General features: G+C 46.2%; 1 protein-coding gene across 1 annotated transcript in view; it reads left to right on the top strand.

The window, feature by feature from the left end:
* ENPP1 (ectonucleotide pyrophosphatase/phosphodiesterase 1) overlaps nt 1-18217 on the top strand; it is a 147667-nt gene that overhangs the window by 45500 nt on the left and 83950 nt on the right. The window contains exons 2-7 of the mRNA XM_077486860.1: nt 2927-2999; nt 3825-3941; nt 5112-5237; nt 12979-13039; nt 13365-13462; nt 14317-14396. Coding sequence (XP_077342986.1) covers nt 2927-2999; nt 3825-3941; nt 5112-5237; nt 12979-13039; nt 13365-13462; nt 14317-14396 — 555 coding nt within the window. The remainder of the gene's footprint in view (nt 1-2926; nt 3000-3824; nt 3942-5111; nt 5238-12978; nt 13040-13364; nt 13463-14316; nt 14397-18217) is intronic.

Below are 18217 nucleotides of genomic sequence, written 5' to 3'. Positions count from 1 at the left end.
AAAGCCCAACTCACGTGATGCCAAAAATTCTACTTCAAACAATGTGGCATATCGGTGAGGGCCCTCAAGGAACTCAACCTAAATCCCTGATTTTTTTTTTTTATTTTTTTTTAAAGACACCAATAGCCACATCTATATTGCCCCTCAGCCTATAGCTGACAACTTCTCTACTTACTATCGTGCACTTTACAACCTGCATTTCCCATTGTCCTACTCTTGTTCTTCCTAAAGATACATGTAATTGCACTTTGCAGCATATATTGAAGATCTGTCTTTCTGATTTTCTTGCAATAAAAATTTGAAAAAATAATTCTGAGCAGTAAATATCATAATAAGTATGCCTTGTTAAATAAGGCTAATACTCCAACTTTCAAAAATAATAAATTTACTGCTCTGAATTTAAACCGATTTTAGTTGTGGAAAATTACCAACATCCAGGAGCTACAGCCTTGTTGTAAAGGGGGAAAAAAAACAATTGAATTCAAATCCAGCCACTTGACCTTGCTGCTTATAAAAAACTTCCAGGAGTTGAGAAGTAATCAGCCTTCTGCAGTTCCTGTGAGGTCATTTCCTGCCTGACCGCCTTTCCCTACTGTACACCGGCTTGATGGCATCTACAGTACAACCTCTCCACACTGAACATTGTCTCTTCAGCTGATTCTGGCCTCTTCCTTGGAGGCACCTGTTTATCTAGTGATTTTCGTGGTGCCTAATGCCTAGTGCACGTGAGCTGAATGTCGGGTGAAATCGGCCTGGTTCAATAGAAACCATCTGACAATCGGCTCATGTGCACAGAAGACGGTTCCCGTCAGAAACTGAACATTCTGCCAGCTTCTGTAGAAGGGTCATTGACAGTGTGATAACCAACTCCAGATTTCGATCTAAGCCAATGGCTGAGAGCGCTGACCGGAGTGTTCTGGCTGGGAGGCAGTCCCCCTGTCAGAACACAACTGCTCAGCAGGGGAGATCGCTGCACTAACATGGGTTTTTTAGTACAGCAACTCAGATTAAAACTGTCAGTTTTTTTTCCTTCAACCCAAAAAGTATTAGTGTGTGCTAGGCTTTAGGCTGGTATTTTATTGTCCTCTTTTATGGTGTCACCGTGAGATTTTTACCACTGTATCATTTATTTTAAAGAGCCATGTCATTGGTCCTTATGTGCTCAATAGACCTTTTTTAAATGGACCCTGTGGATACATGCCTTATATAATTCTATATAAAATAGTTTTTAGAATATCAGTCCATCCAGCTGAGCTCATTAACTGTGCTTCAGCACTAGAGTGACCACCTACCAACAGATTTAGTTTCAGTCAGATTGTTGATGCACTTAAGCCCCATACACACTACCAGTTTTTCTGCTGAGTTTTCCCTTCAAATTTACCAAAACCATATGAGGTCAAACCTTGGGAGTTTCAATGTGTATGCAATCAGGCAGGCCCTTGCACTACTTGGTTTTGGTAAATCTGAAGACAAAAATCAGCAGAAAATCTGATAGTCCTGTCCTGTTTTTAGGTGTAAGTAAAACCAGCAGTAAGCAGAATAAAAGTCATCACTTTAATTGCTGTATGCTTGTTCTGGGTCAGCAACTCGGAGTTTTGAAACCCTTGGACCAACATTAGAGCCAAGCAGCTAACAGGAGGTTAAAGCGGGAGTCCGCCGGGAGTTCCGCCGTTTTTTTTTTTTTTTAAAAGCCAGCAGCTACAAATACTGCAGCTGCTGACTTTTAAAATAAGGACACTTACCCGCCCAGCGCGCCCGCGATGTCGGCACCCGAAGCCGATCTCTCGATCGTCTCTCGGGTGCTGCCGCCGCCATCTTGGGTATGGGAATCAGGAAGTGGAGCCTTTTGGCTTCATTTCCCGGTTCCCTACTGCGCATGTGCGAGTCGCGCTGCGCAATAAGGATGGACCCGCTGCCTCTGGGATCTGTGTGTTTCCCAGCTGGCAGCGGGGCCTTTCGAAAGGGGCGTAATCTACGCCCCTTTCCGCAGAGAGCTATCCCGGAAGTGGGTGCAGATACCTGTACTGTACAGGTACCTGCACCCCCTCCCCCCTGAAAGGTGCCAATTGTGGCGCCGGAGGGGGGAGGATTCCAATGAGCGGAAGGTCCACTTTAGGGTGGACCTCCGCTTTAACTATTGCATAGCGTTGCACCGATAACAATACAGGTATAGGTGCTGATACTAAGCATTTGCACGCTTTTTTGTAATTGTGCAAATGCTCCGATACTAAAACTGATACCTTTACATATATGCACATTTAATGCATTTTGAACCGCATACGATTCGCGTACGAGATCTGTATTGATCTGCAGGAGATTGAGTTTAAAGGGGTTGTAAAGTCTCATGGTTTTTCACTTTAATGCATTTAAGATGAAAAAACTTCTGTGCTGCAGCTACCCCAGAGCCCCCCCCCCCCCACACACTTTTTCTTACCTGAACCCGATCTTTTCAGCGACTAACATGAGCCCAGCGGCTTCAGCTGTGTCTGGTCCTCACTGGATAGATTGATAGCAGCGGGAGCTAATGTCCATCAAATCCAGTGACAAGGGAGGCGGCCGAGTCCTGCTGTCTGTGTTAATGGATGCAGCAGCGGGACTCATGAGCGTGTCCCCATGGAAAGCGGCTCTCCATTGGGGCACACTAAGAAGCGGAGCATTGCCGGTGCACCACAGAAAAGGAGGATCGGGGCTACTCTGTGCAAAACCCTTGCACAGAGCAGGTAAGTATGACGTGTTTGTAAACTGTTATTTATATTTAAAAAAAATCACTTTAACTTTGTTGCTATAATACCTCTTTATTAAATCGAGCAAGGGTTGAGATATGCAGGCCAGATTTCAAAACCCTGTATTTTTATTAATACAAGAAATACAATAGAAATGCAAATATTTGTTTTGTGATTGTGGATTTTCCATTGTTTGTTTTTAGGTAATCTGTGTGGTGATCTTAACGGCCATCCTGGGATGCATATTTGGACTGAAGCCTAGCTGTTCCAGGGAAGGTACTAAAGTAATAATTTTTCATTAATGGGAACATAATGTCTTCCAGAAGCAGTTTGAGATAAAAGTGGTACATATGTTATCACATGAGAAAGAAAGTCATCTCCAGGCAAAGTGATAACAGGGGCTTATCAATGGTGTATTATGAATAATTGTCCAAGAAACTATCAATAATGAATATTATCAAAGTACCCATGGTTTTGTAAATTTCTTACTATCTACAGTTCTCTGTAATCTGGAACAGGATATCCTTTATCTGAGGAAGTAGGTGTTAAAGCACTCTTCCAGGGTTTTTCCACAACTTGACTATTATGATTGTTGTGTTAAGAAGTCAGTACATAGGCAATGATTTTAGGTACATTATCCGTATGCTGCTTTGTGCATAAACAGGAGGAGTCTTCTATCCTTTATCAAGATAGAGGGAAAATGCTATTTAAAAGCCAATTGGGCAGCAACTTAAAAAAAAATCCTAACAGGAGTTCACCATTCACTGCCCTATCCAAAATGAAATACAATGTTTTTAGTTTTAGACCTATTTTACATATTATTGTACAATCCTATTGTAAGGTCCATGGTTAGCTTTATATGCATCTTTGTTCATTTATTTAATTCAACTTGTAATCAACTTCAAACACATAATAGTAGAAGAAAGAATAATGAAAGAGGCTTGTGGGTGAAAATATATTCAAGCACCGACTGAACAGTTTTACTTATAAAATATTGTTTGAGATAGAGAGATATAGATATTTATTATGATGTCTTTGTTAATCTGCAGACTTTTTTTCTAAGCCATATGTTGTGTGTTTTTTTTTTTTTTATTGTTACAGTAAACAGCTGCAAAAATAGGTGTTTTGAGCGAAAATTTGGGAGCTGTCGATGTGATACTGCCTGTGTTGAGCTTGGAAACTGCTGTTTGGATTATAAAGATGTATGCATTCAACCAGGTAAAGAAGCTGATACAAACCTGCTAAACAGTTTGTGTTTTTCATTTACACATTTCTATGCTGGACCCTATTCTTTTATCTGTAATCTAGTGATCCTGCAACACATCTGCTGGTGTCTCTGTAGCATGCCTTGTTGCTGCCTCACACACAAAGAGAGTAATTAAAAAAATGTGAAACACAAAAATAGACTTAAAACCTGCATTGGAAGGTTGACTGTGATTGGTGATGCAGGAGGCAGAGAGAGACCTCACAAGACTTTATAAAGTACATTCCTGCCAGCCTTGATGGTGCCACGTGTTCTTATTCTTCTGTGACTTACACAGAAGTTAGATTTGCGTAAACTAAGAACTTGCCTAAACATAGTTGCTGTCTTGGTTAGCATTAGATTTCTAAATGGTTTCACTTGCCTGAAAGTGTTAATTCACCTATACAGAAAAAAATATAAAGATGAACTAACACCAGACACCCTCCCCCCTATCCCCGTACCTACTGTACTTGCTCAGTGTGATGGTGCTGACCAATCAGAATCCATCTGGTCCATCCTTGAAGCGATGAAGAGGAATAAAAACAGGTATTGCAAATCCCTAGACCACTAAAGCAGCTATGGGGCTGCTGTCAGCTTGGCAACCCAGTGGCAAGTACAGTGGTACAGAAGGGACTGGGGGGGGGGGGGGGGCAGGTAGGAAGGGTGTCCAGTGTTCACTATTACAGTTTTTCTGCAAAATATAACTAGGCCTTTAAAATGTAGGTGTAGGCAATCGTAGACGGCTTTGTGTACACTGAAAAGAATACAAAGCGTTCTCTGAATGGAGGCGGTGCCAAGCACCCCCTGTGGTCAGTATGTAGTGGGGTGCCATTCAGCACAGGACCTGAGGGAGAAAGTGCCAATGCTCTATATGTTGAAACAGCCTGGAACTCGGTTGTGACAGGAGGGTTTTGGAGGCTGCTATGGGTATGTGCAGAAACCTTTTGGTTGTTTTACCTGTAACTTTTCTATAGGGCAGAGTTTCTACCTTCTCGCTTACTGTCTACTAATTATTTTATAACTAATTATAGGTCTACCACAGTTACAGTATGCTATGAAAAAAACTAAAAACTAAAAGTGAAGTAACTCACTGAAAAGAAGAAGAATATTTACTGTTTCTTTAAATGGTGTGATTTGTTGTGCAGCTCACATCTGGACGTGTGACAAGTTACGATGTGGAGAGAAGAGGTTGCCCGATAGTCTGTGCTCCTGCTCTGATGACTGTAAAGACACAAATGACTGCTGTGTTAATTATGATTCTGTTTGTAGAGGTGAGTCCGTCTGGTACCAAACTGATTGAAAGCACCTGATATGAATGTTTGGACTCTGTAGTCGTCATTATGGCAAAACAACAAAATAGCTGCAATTGCTTTTTTACAGGCAGATTCTCGATTTTAAATTGCAATTGCTGACATCTGGGTACCTATTCCTAGTCTTCTATGGATTGCTGCATATATGCCTAGATACACCAAGATAGCAGTTTAACTCTGATTAAAGGCTGTTACAACTAGTTTTTGAGGAATGGGCCACAGCTTGCTTGCTTTAGCATCATCTCATCTAGAAATCCTGAACCTGTCTGAAGTTGATGTCCCTTATCTACCGGAGCTGCTGTATAGGGGTGTCCTAAGTATTATTTGAACTCTACCAGCTTGTCTATGCAGTTGTTGAGTATTTTCCTTTTTGATGCAATTCTAAATGTAAAATATGTTAATCATGGGTATTGGTTGATAGAGTCCAAGTTTTGTTTACTGTCATGTACAGTATTTTATATAATGTTTGTCTTTGATCCTTTGAGTTTCTCTAAAAGTGATCAATGCAATTTCTACTTTGTCTCATTGGAAATCTGTGCTGAGAAATGTCCCTCCATCTCCATGTCACCTCCATGTCAGTTGCCTGACTTTCATTCTGATAATTTGACTTCAGTATTTTCTCAACTATTGACCCAGATAAAGCACGCAGTCAGTAATGTGAGAGGTAACTATCCTTTCCAGAGTCAGAGGTCAGCAGTGGAAGTCATGCTTTCAGATAATATTTTTTTTTTTAAAGAACAGGAGTGCTTTATTGTCAAACAATTATAGACAGAACAATAGCTCAGAATACAGTTGTTCTACATACATCGAGACCGATTACGGTACAGTACACATTTACAAGTATTCAAAAAGTTTGAGTTTATGGAGTGTAACAACCTGACTAACTAGACGTCCATGGGAGCCAAACCTTATCAAATTTCCACGGACATCCTCGATTGAGGTATGTTAACTTATATAACGGCAAAACATTGTTCACGCTTTTTTCCCATGAAACTACACTAGGCGGAGTAGAGGAGATCCATCTACATAAGATCTCTTTTTTAGCGTAAAAAAGGAGATATGAGATCAGCAGCTTATTATGATGTGGCCTTTGTTCGTCCTCATGAATACCCAACAATGCTAATGCAGGGGACTTGGGGACATCCAGGTTGAGCCGGATATTTAAGTGGTCAAAAATCCCCAACCAAAATCTATCTAGCTTACGGCATTCCCAGAACATATGGAGGTACGTCCCTAATTCTGACTTACAACGGGGGCAGTGTGGATCCCTTGCAGGGTAGATCCTGGCCAAGCGCACGGGGCTATGATACACTCTGTGAAGAAATTTTGTTTGAATAAGTTTGTCCCCCGCCGAGATAACCAACTTGGGGCCCTGCTCCAAGCAATCCTCCCAGCCCTCCCTCCCCAGTGTGGGAATATCTGCCTTCCACTTGTCCCAAAGCAAATTCAGCTTAGAAGAGTCTATTGGGAGAATGGTGCAGTACAACTCGGACAAAGGTTTACGTGGGCCATCCCCTGTAAAAAGCTCCTCCAACGGACTACGTTGCAAAACCGGGGGCTCAGGAAATTGAGCCCTGGCTGCATGGCGTAATTGGGCATACCTAAAATACATCCAGCCAGGGAGCGCATGGGAGAGGGTCAGCTGATGGAGCGATAACAAGTTACCCAATGACATGACATCTCCCAGGGTTTTAATACCGAAGCGCGCCCACACCCGTGGGTCCGGGATCGTTCTGAAATGCGGCAAATTAGGATTACCCCATAAGGGCTGGGCCGGAGACCAGCACCCCGACCGCTTAAACCTTCGCTCGGTCACATTCCAGACTTTAATTGTCGCCCTCGTCGGCCCGGGGATAGTAGCATACGCCTTCACCCCCCTGTAGACCAAATTTCGCAGATCCTGCAGGGAGCCCAGAAGAGCAGCCTCAAGGCACACCGCTGCGTTAGATCTCCGCGCCGCAAACCACCAAGAGACGGTGACCAATATTGCAGCCCAGTAGTAGACTCGCAGATTGGGGAGAGCAAGACCTCCCAAACTCACTGGTGCCTGCAGCGCGGATTTGGCCAGCCGGGGGGCGGAGCCGTTCCATATAAAGGAGCCAATACACTTGTCCGCCTCCTGAAAAAACGATCCCGGTATACAGTCCGGGAAATTCCGGAATATATAGTTGAATTTGGGCAGAACTATCATTTTAAGGATATTTATGCGTCCCACCAAATTCAACGGGAGCCCCGACCACGACCGACATTTCTCTCTCAGTAGGCGGAGAAGGGGAAGCACATTTAGGGCGTAATATTTTGTAGAATCTCTAGTCACCGTCACCCCTAGGTATTTAAATTCAGTGGCCCATTGTAGCAGCGTATTACCAGACGATGGGGGTGCTTGAGCATCCAGGGGGAAAAGGATCGATTTGGACAAATTTATGCGGATACCCGAAAAGGAACCAAATTGATTAAAAAGCGTGAGCGCGGCTGTTAGGGAAGGGCCTGTATCATTCAGATAAAGCAGAGCATCGTCGGCGTAGAGGGAGATTTTTTCTTCCAGGACACCCTTCCGTAAACCCCTTATTACAGGCGACTCCCGGATCAAAATCGCCAAAGGCTCCAGAGCCAAAGCAAACAGGCCGGGCGACAGGGGGCATCCCTGCCGGGTGCCCCTCTGCAGGGAGAAAGGCTCCGAGACCCAGCCGTTGGTACGCACTCTGGCCCTCGGAGCCCTGTAGAGCAGTCTCACCCACCTCAAAAACTTAGGGCCAAACCCAAAACTTTGGAGCACCTCCCAAAGGTAATCCCACTCCACCGAGTCGAAGGCCTTCTCGGCATCGAGAGAGGCAATCGCTCGGGGACCCCACATCATCGTGGTCAATAGAGAGGTTGAGGAATAGGCGCCTAATATTTATGTCAGTACCCTTCCCGGGCATAAAGCCCGTTTGATCAACATGTATCAGAGTAGAAATCACAGAGGTTAAGCGTGTGGCCAGGATCTTCGCTAACAGTTTGGCATCCACATTCAATAGAGATATGGGTCGATACGACCCACACTCCTGAGGGTCCTTACCCGGCTTAGAAATCAATACAATAATAGCCCCTTCCATAGATACAGGGAGGCAATCCGCCTCCCCAAGCCCATCAAGCAGAGCCTTGAGCTTAGGTGCCACCAGGTCAGCATGCTGCGAGTAAAATTCAGTGGGCAGTCCATCTGCGCCCGGAGTCTTGCCACTTTGAAGACTACCTATCGCCAACTGGATCTCCTCCAAAGATATATCCCTATCTAAGAGTTCTCTATCCCCATTAGACAGTTCCGGAAAGGGAATACCATCTAAATAATCCCGCAACTCAGTTGCAGAGTGACAGGACCTAGTAGCATACACATCCCGGAAAAATGCATAAAATCTATTATTAATGTCATCAGGGGAGGTAAGTATCTGGCCATTGACATCTCGAATACTAGCAATATGTGTAGAGACTGACTGGGTCCTAGCCAACCATGCCAGCAATCTCCCATTTTTGTTGCCATACTCAAAAAGCCTCTGTTTAGAGTAAAGCATAGATTGTTGGGTCTGTGTGACATTGAGAAGGGACAACTCTCTAAGTACCTCTTGCCATTGTCTATAGGCGATATCATCCAGCGTTCGAACGTACTCTGCCTCACGCCTCCCACACTCCTCCTCCAGCTTCTCAAGGGACTTCGATGCCTCCCTACGTAAGGTAGCTATGTTAGAAATATAATGACCCCTTATCACCGCTTTAAAAGCATCCCAAATACTAGCATGCCCCGCAGACTCCCCATTTAGGGTCCAGAAGTTGCAGATGGCCTCCGTCGTCCGTTCCTGCACGCTCACATCAGTAGCCCAGAACCTGGACAGACGCCACAGTTTCATGGTTGGAGGCCTTGCCAGGGAAATGGTAAGCAAAATCGGAGTGTGATCCGATATCCCACGCGGCAAATGCTGCACCGTCCTCGACCACCGCAAAGCCCCAGTCGAGGCATAGGCCAAGTCGATGCGGGACAATGCTCGGTGAGAGGCAGAGTGACATGTGTACTCACGCTCATGTGGGTGGTAATGGCGTCACACATCCACCAGAGCAAAAGTATCTGCCCAGATTTGGAGAGCGTTATTGAATTGGGACGTAGGGTAGAGTCTGTCCAGGTCCTGCGCGGGCACCATATTAAAATCCCCAAAGACGAGTACCTCCTGCACATTAAATCCCATGACCACTTCCATGACATCATATAGTACCTGCACATCAGCCGGAGGTGGAAGGTATAGTCCCACCAACTCTACTTCCCTTTCGTACATAGAGACATGCAGAATCACATATCTTCCGCCAGGGTCTGTCCGTACCGTCAAAATTTGTATCGGGAGAGACCTGTGGATCAGGATGCTAACTCCCCTCGCATAAGTAGAATAGGTAGCGTGGTAGTGGGCACCCACCCATGCTCTCCGAATACCGAGTACTCGCAAGGCAATCAAATGTGTCTCTTGGATAATGCATATATGGGGGTTATATTTTTGCAAAGATTTAAAGACTAAGGACCTCTTTGTAGCCGAATTGAGACCCCCGGACATTCCAGGAGATAATGGATATATTAGCCATCAGAGAATACACTTAAGGAACATAGCCCAATCCACAGGTCCCCGACCACCATCAGGCCCCCAGCAGGATGGCCACAGAGCGGGTAAGTCAACAGCTCTCCTGCCCAGGGCATCCCAAAAAGGAATAACACCTCCATACCATACCATACATAACATCTAGTAGAATCCCCGCGGACATAAAGCAACTCCAACAGCAGCAAAAAATAAACAGATAGAACTCCCCATCCGCAACGGCGGAAGTAAACTCTCCCCCCCTCCCCACACCCCCCCCAAACCCGGGGATGCATCGTACCCCCGAAAACAAACATGTGTAACTACAATAGAGGGCGTGCACTCATAGCAAGAGGTATCGCCCAACGGGCACTGAAGGGCATTAGAGATGCTGGAAAAGTGACTTAATATGTCTCCTAGCTGTGGCTAGGGGCACCAACTTGGTTTCATAACAGACAAAGAACAAAGCAACAGAAATAAGAGAAAAAAAAAAAACACGTTCATTTTGCGATATTTTTCCCCGGGGGGGGGTCCTTGATGAAGAAACAGTCACTCCAATTAGGGCAGAAAATAGCCTAACGGGAAAGGGTTGCAGCAGTAACCATGCCCATCCGTCCCCAAAAGTACCAACCACCCCGGATATACCCAGCTCCCGGGCCACTGTCATGCAGCAACCCGTCCAATCAAGCAGGAATCCGCAGACAGGGGTGAAGTCAGAGCAGGTGTTCAATAGCAAACACAGGGGCACATCCGCAGCAAACAGGACCAAGTAACCCCAGCATACCCCCCCCCAGGCGGTCGAAGCAGTCAGGAAATCCTCACCACCACGGCCAAAAAGGTAGAAAATTAGTCCCGGGGGCTCTGGATATCATCCCCCCACAGAGGCCAAGGAAAAACAAGCAGGTCACCGGTGATCTAACGATGTAGAGGCAGGGATTCCAGCCAGGCCGCAGCCTCCCGCGGGTTGGTAAAGAATCTGGTGGCTTCTCCATCCTGCACCCTCAGCCTGACCGGGAAGAGTACACTGTATTTAATATTGCGCGCCCGCAATCCCACTTTCACCTGATCGAAGGATCTGCGCATTTTCTGCGTTTCCAGGGAATAGTCCGGGAACAACATCACAGTAGTATTCTGGTAGCGCATTTCTCCCACTCTGCGAGCAGCACGCAGAGCCTCATCCCTGTCCCCGAAAATTTAGAAGCCGAAATATCAGAGTGCGCGGTCTCGCACCAGGAGGCCCAGGAGCAGGGGGGACACGGTGAGCTCGCTCCACCGTAAAGTATGGGGAGAACTGCGCCTCCGGTAGTAAATTCCGCAGCAGCTCCTCAACGAAGGATGTCGGGTTCTTGCCCTCCACTCCCTCGGGCAGGTCGACGGCGCGGAGATTGTTCCTCCTGTTCCTATTCTCCGCGTCGTCGACCTTGTATTCCAGGGCCCGAACCCGCGTGTGTAGAGTGCGGATCGATTCCGCGTGTTCGGCTGTAAGGTCTTCCGTCCTTCCCACTCGTTGCTCAGCTTCAGATACACGCGATCGCAGCTTATTGAGATCCTGGCGAACGAGGCCAACGTCCAGCTGCACAGCTTCAATTTTGTTGGTCAGGGTGGCCTGGCACGTTGTGATGGCTGCCATCACCTCCCGAAAGCCAATTCCTTCGTCCTCCGCCTGCCCGCCCATATCTGTTTGAGAGGCCATATTGCACGCTCTCACAGGGGGGATCACCGCTCGCGGGTCCGCCACCGGGGTCTGGTCCGGGAAATGAAGCCTCTTTCCCTTCTGTCTTGTCCTAGAGGACATCCGGAGCTCAGGTAGGCTTTAATTGCCTGGAAACCACAGCAGGAGCGCCGATACAGGATAATTCGCCAGCAGAGCTCTAGCGTCCACAACCTCTCAGTTCGCCATCTTGGACATGCCCCCCCTCAGATAATATTTTAACTTGGGAGTGCCCCACCCCACCTCTGTGCCTCTCGTTTCTATTCAACAGTTCCCTAGGACAAAACTGGTAACACAGTCCCTTCCTGCCAGCCCAACACCACTGGTAAGATGGTGGTGCCAGTTGGAAATGATTGCGAAATATTCAGGAACACTGAAATATACACACACACACACACACACACACACATACACATACACGTACACGTACACATATACACATACACATACACACACACTACAAAATAAGGTACTTTGGGGGTATACAGATATGTTCGTTGAGGAACATTGAGTAAATGTGTGTACTTTGGTAAGGTCTTATAAAAATAAAATGTATCTTCGACACACAGTTAGCAACTGTAATCAAATTTCACAAGATGCATCATTTGGCCATAATAGATTAAAACTTGGTCTCTATTGGATTGTGCACTTTTCAAACAGTAATTTCCCCTTCTAAATTAAGTCCATAATAATTTTTTTTAATGTTTAATTTGATTCCAATTAAGAAGTTGTGCACATTATTGGTATTCAGTCAGCAGTTAACCAGCAAACAAATACAAATAGCTTCAGAACTTTCTGCTTGGGGTTTGCATGTGCTTGTATGAGTTTCTTTTGGGTACTCCGCCTTCCTTCCAAACTCAGAGGTGTTGGTAAGTTACTTGCCACCTGTCTGTTTCGACCTTTATTATGTGTGTACAGGTGACATAGGGACTCAGAAACCAGCTTTGTGTGCCGCTGGGGCTCTCTGAAAGGGGCGCAAGTCCTCAAAGTCCACCGCTTGGAGTGCTGGCTCGGGAGGGAGCTTGTCCTGATTTCTACAGTGGCTTGAAGTGAAAGTCTCCTTAGAGCCGCACATCTGTACCATCCCTGAGGTGAGTGTGTAAGTGGCAACCTCAGGGTGGACTCTGACTAGGCACCCTGGCCTGGCCAGAGTACAGGCTGAGGTTGTCACTCATCTAAGAGATGGTACGGATGTGCGGCACTAGGCAGACTTTCTTGCATATCATGTGACATAGGGACCTTGAGTTTTGAGCTCCTTAATGGCAGGGGGTGATTTGAATATACAGTATGTAAAGTCCTGCGTCAATTGTCAGTTCTTTGCCTGAAGTAAATAAATTGTTTTTGTTTGGAATTTGTGGTTTCTTCAGTTTCAGGTATTGCTAAAATAGTCTGTTTTATTCAGGTAACAAAAGCTGGGTTGAAGAGAAATGTGATGACATACAAACACCTATTTGTCCAGCTGGGTGAGTTCACTGACGATTTTTTCTTTTGTGATTACCAAGATAGTTGCAATAACATTAGTTATTGTGATTTCCATGCTGCAGGCCTTTTTCTTTCATCGGTGTAAACTCCACCATTACAGTGTCTGGTTCCTTTTAATAACTTCTGCATGATACACTTGGTTTTATGTGTGGCAAATTAGAACTAATAGGATTTTTACTTCCACAAAAGAATCATATAATGTTCACATGCTAGATATCATAATCTATTCATAAAATGCAGTTTGGATTTGCAATTTGAAAAAAAATGATATATTCTATTATGCCTGGGTTTTTTGTTTTTTTTTAGGTTCTCTCAGCCTCCAGTCATTTTATTCTCATTGGATGGATTCAGAGCAGAATACTTTCATACCTGGAATGGACTTCTTCCTGTAATCAGCAAGCTAAGTATGTTGGCAAGAATTGCTGGTGCTGTGAGCTTATAGAAATATCAGAAATCACTATGGACAGTAATGGGTAAAAAAATGTATAAATCTGCGCGTTAGAAGTGGCACTCTGAATACAGACATCAAAAAGTTTAAAAACATGAAACCTAAAAATGATATATTATTTGTGTATGTATGTATGTATATATCTATGTATATGTTGTGTATCAGAAAATTGCAGTTAGACTCTATTCACATATATGCAAATTAGATGCGTTTTGAACCACATGTGACTCAAGCCGGCTTTCTATGGAGACGGTTCACATATGTGCGATACAGCGGCGGTGCAAATTTGCTGCAAATTTTAAATGAGTTATAGCCGCTGGCAATAATCACCATGTTCTCCTGGTGGTGACGACTTCCCACTGCCACTGCATACTAGCTCATTATGAAATACTTACCTTTAGAATGAAGCACCGGCATTGCCTACCAGTCAACACTGTGAGAGCTGACATGTTTCTTCCAGATTCGCGGCTCTGACACTGTTAGTGCCATGTGCACGGGAGTCCTCTTTCCGGTAAAGAGCTCTGATTTTCTGGCAGCATCAGAGCTTCTGAACTTTCAGAGCGCATGTGCCGCTGACGTCAGCAACTGTGCATGCAAGGTGAATATCTCTTAAACCTCACGGGTATAGGAGATATTAATTTTACCTACAGGTAAGCCTTATTATAGGCTTGCCTGTAGGTAAAAATGTGAAAGGGGGGTATACAACTGCTTTAATTACCAATAAAACATTTAAGTTCTCCAGCAATAGGTTGTCAATCTGCACTTTTTAGCGCTTATATGTATTAAAACCTGCTTTAATTATATTTTCAGAAAAATGTGGAACATATACACGTGCCTTAAGACCAGTGTATCCATCAAAAACCTTTCCTAACCATTACAGCATTGTAACAGTAAGTGATAGAAAAAGGATAATATCACAGCATTTTATGCATCGATAATATTACACCATTTTATAAATCTAATTCTACAAATCACAAACTTTATCTGATAATTCTCAATAATTGAAATATCTGATATCAACAGTTTGTATTGTGGTCAGTGTTCTTAAAGTGGAACTCAAGTCAAAATAATTTTTGTTTTTTTTTAATTTTGCACAGTTGTGATATGTGAGATTTCGAATTCATTGTGTGCCCCAAATTGGGAGATTTTAATCTCACTACATGTTACGATATGGCAGAAAGTTTGAAGAATCTCCCCAAAGTGAGCAGAAATCCTGTGACAGTTGTCACTAAAACAATTTTCTCTTATATTCACCGACCGACACAGCTCCTCTCTGTAACAAATGGGTTGTTAGCCTTATCACTAGGAGAATACTAGGCATAGTTGTAACACAACACTCAGAACTCTTAGTTCCCCCCAAGGGGGGCGGTCCCTCAGGCTACAACCCTCCACCCTGCAAAGGAGCATCAGTACGTCAACAAGCAGTATAACGTAAAGATAAAAGAAGGGGCGGGTGCTGTGTCGGTCGGTGAATTACAGAGAAAAGGATTTTACAGTGAGTACAAAAAATCCTATTTTCTCTTATATTCACCAACCGACACAGCTCCTCTCTGTAACAAATGGGACTTCCCCAAGCAGTGCCAAAATGAGTGGTGGGAAAAACAGCATAGAAACTTCATCCACCATGGCAAGTGGGAACTAGTGAAACTATACCCACAAAAAAACAGGCTACAACCCTCCACCCTGCAAAGCAGCATCAGTTTTTACTTTGCCTAGTAAAGGAGAAAGACCTAGGAACCCTGCGGGCTCATCGGCCCATACTTTTTTACGCAGAAGCTTGGATTTTTGCGCAAGATGAATGAACCTGTGATCTACTATCAACAGCCGGCTGGGTGACAGGCTGGATACCCTTATCCTTGTAGTCTCCCCAATCCGGCCATTGAGTGTGTGCAGGTCGCAGTTACGGCTCGGCAGGCAACGATATACCTCAGCTCCAGAGGTGGTCGTGAGCTTTTATGCTCCAGGGCACACATATGACCGGGCTACTGATGTCTGTGTCACAGTATGCCGAGGCCAGTGGTTACCCTGTACTGATCAGGTGTAGGTCTACAATGGAATGTCTCCCAGCTTCAGGACTGGTAAGTACAGCTCTCCCTGCCCCGGCGGGCTTGACCAGCTGGGCATTCCCTGGGAGGTCGATTCGGGGGTCCCTCACCTCCCTCTCTTCTCTCCCCTGTCCCTATCTTCCCTCTCCTCCCCCTCGCGGGAGGGGGGGGGATGCTGCATGTGGTAGTGAGCTGTGTGTGTGTTTGTGTGTGTGTGTAAGATCCCTGGGGGCTCTCACCTGGGATAGGGGACTGGCTGGCTGGTGGTGCTTGGATCCTGTGTTTTTTGCTCCTGGGAGGTGCCTGTGAGAGTCTGGCTGTTTCTTCGGTGCAGCGCTGTGTCTCTGCCACGTTTCTGTCTCTGTCCCTCCATGGAAGCTGGTCGGTGGCCATTTTAGGTGTGGGCAAGGGCAGCAGATCTTCTGGGCTTCAAGTGGCCATTTTCCCAGTGCTTCCCTATATCGGGACACTGGCAGCCATTTTCTAGAAGCCTGAGCACGTTTCAGTGTTCTCCAGCAAGCAGCTACATTTGCTTTCAGCTTCCTGTCTGTTTTACTGGATGCTGGGCGGCCGTTCTATGTAGTCTGAGCACGTTTTTCAGATCGTTTTAGCGATCGTTCTGACGGACTACCACCGACAGTTTGGATCTCCTCTGCACCTGGGAGCACTAGGGGTCTACAAGCACTGCTGTAAACAGAGCAGAACTCCTCAGGGTGGTGAGTCCGGTGGGCTAGAGCCCCTCAGTCGGCGGCAGCAAGGTGGGACTGTCATTGTCCTAAGTCCCCTTTGAGTGGCAGACAGGGTAGGGTCAGCATGGCTTCAGAAACTGGTGTTTCTTCTGCCTAAATCCAGGCAATTGCAACCGGGTCACCTGCGGACTGCGCAGTCCCCATGGACACCCTGACGGCGGTCCTCAATTCGTTCATTGCCAAGACAGAGGCGGTGCGTGCGAAGAAAGGTGCTAAAAAGCGCCCCCCCTGCCCCCCCGTACTCTAGGGAGAGCTCTGACGCAGACTCGGGTCCTGCTGAGGCTGGTGACCCCCTGCTCTGTCTTGTCAGACGATGCTGACCAGGACTGTTTGGATAGTGAGGATGAGTCCGGGTCTGGGCGCGACAAATCGCTTGTTGGAGCACTTATCACAACTGTTCGTGATACCCTGAAGATTCAGGAGCCAGCGGATCTCTCTGCTGATGTACCGGTCCCTTTTGGGTCCTGCAAGCCAGCACGTTCACCTAAGGTGTTCCCGTATATGACTTATTTTGTCAAGTTCATTTACAAGGAATGGGGTCGCCCGCAACGGACCTTTTCGGTCCCCAAATACATGGCGGTGCATTACCCCTTTGAGGAAAGACTTCTCAAAAAGTGTTTGGCTCCTCCAGTCGTGGGCCCCCCAGTATCCAGGTTAAATAAAGTAACCACTATCCCCGTTGAGTGGACTTCTGCATTCAAGGATCCCACGGACAGGAAGGCCGAGGCAGTGGCTCGTTCCTTGTTTACGGTTGTGGGGTCAACCATGCGACCTGTACTGGCATCCGCACTGGTGTCGCAGACACTGACTGAGTGGGCAAAACATTTGCACTGCGAATTGGGAGAGCAACAGGCTTCCCCTGTGTGAGTGGAACTAGCTGACCAACTAGTGCAAGGCCTTAAGTATGTCTGTGACGTGGCCCTGGATACTCTCCCTCTGTTATCCAGGGCTTCAGTGTCAGCTGTGGTGCTGAGGCGCCTAATTTGGCTAAAATGCTGGTCTGCTGACCAGGCATCCAGAGTTTGCAGCCCAGGGACCCTCCCGGTTATCTGACCAATGGGTCTGCGATGTGATTTCCACAGGCTACAAGATAGTTTCTCTCTTGGCCGCCAAACAGATTCTTCCCCTCCAGCATATCCGTATCCCCGGTTTGTCGGGAGGCCCTCTTGGGTGCGGTATGGGATTTGCTGAATCATGGGGCGATTGTACCGGTTCCGGACTCGGAACGCTTCCAGGGATTCTACTCAAATCTGTTTGTGGTTCCTAAGAAGGAAGGGGTACGTCCGATTTTGGACCTGAAAGCCCTCAATCACTTTGTGAAAGTGCAGAGGTTCAGAATGGAATGAGTTCGCTCAGTAGTCGATGCACTCCATCAAGGGGACTCCCTGGCATCCTTAGGCCGCGTACACACGGGCGGATTGTCTGCCCAACTTAGTCCGCTGAACCGTGTTTCAGCGGACAATCCGCTCGTGTGTGGGCTTCAGCGGACTTTTTCAGCGGACAGTCTGACGGACTTTGTCTTTCGGAATTTCCGTAATTTTGTCCGTCCAAACTTGGTTTTGTCCGTCCAAACTTGGTTTCAGCGGACAGTCCGCTCGTGTGTAGGCAAGTTGGACGGACTAAGTATGGCGCATGCTCAGAAAGGATTTACACGGCCGAAGGTTGCATTGCAGTGTATTGGACGTCGTTTTTCTAGTCCCGTCGTACGTGCTGTACACGTCATTGCGCAAGTTTTCAGCGGACTGTCTGTTTATCGTGTGTGGTCAAGTCCGTTCATTCAAAATTTGGACGGACTGTCTGTCGGATTGTCTGACGAACTTAGTTGGGCAGACAATCCGCCCGTGTGGACGCGGCCTTAGACATCCAGGATGTATACCTGCACGTACCCATTTGCCTTCGGCATCAAAAGTTTCTGCA

This window comes from Lithobates pipiens, unplaced genomic scaffold (genome assembly GCF_037356315.1).
Source record: "Lithobates pipiens isolate NorthernLeopardFrog02 unplaced genomic scaffold, aLitPip1_a1.2 Scaffold_18, whole genome shotgun sequence".
Taxonomy (NCBI): Eukaryota; Metazoa; Chordata; class Amphibia; order Anura; family Ranidae; genus Lithobates; species Lithobates pipiens.
The sequence above is the reverse complement of the archived record's forward strand: the minus strand, read 5'-3'. Positions and strand labels throughout refer to the sequence as shown.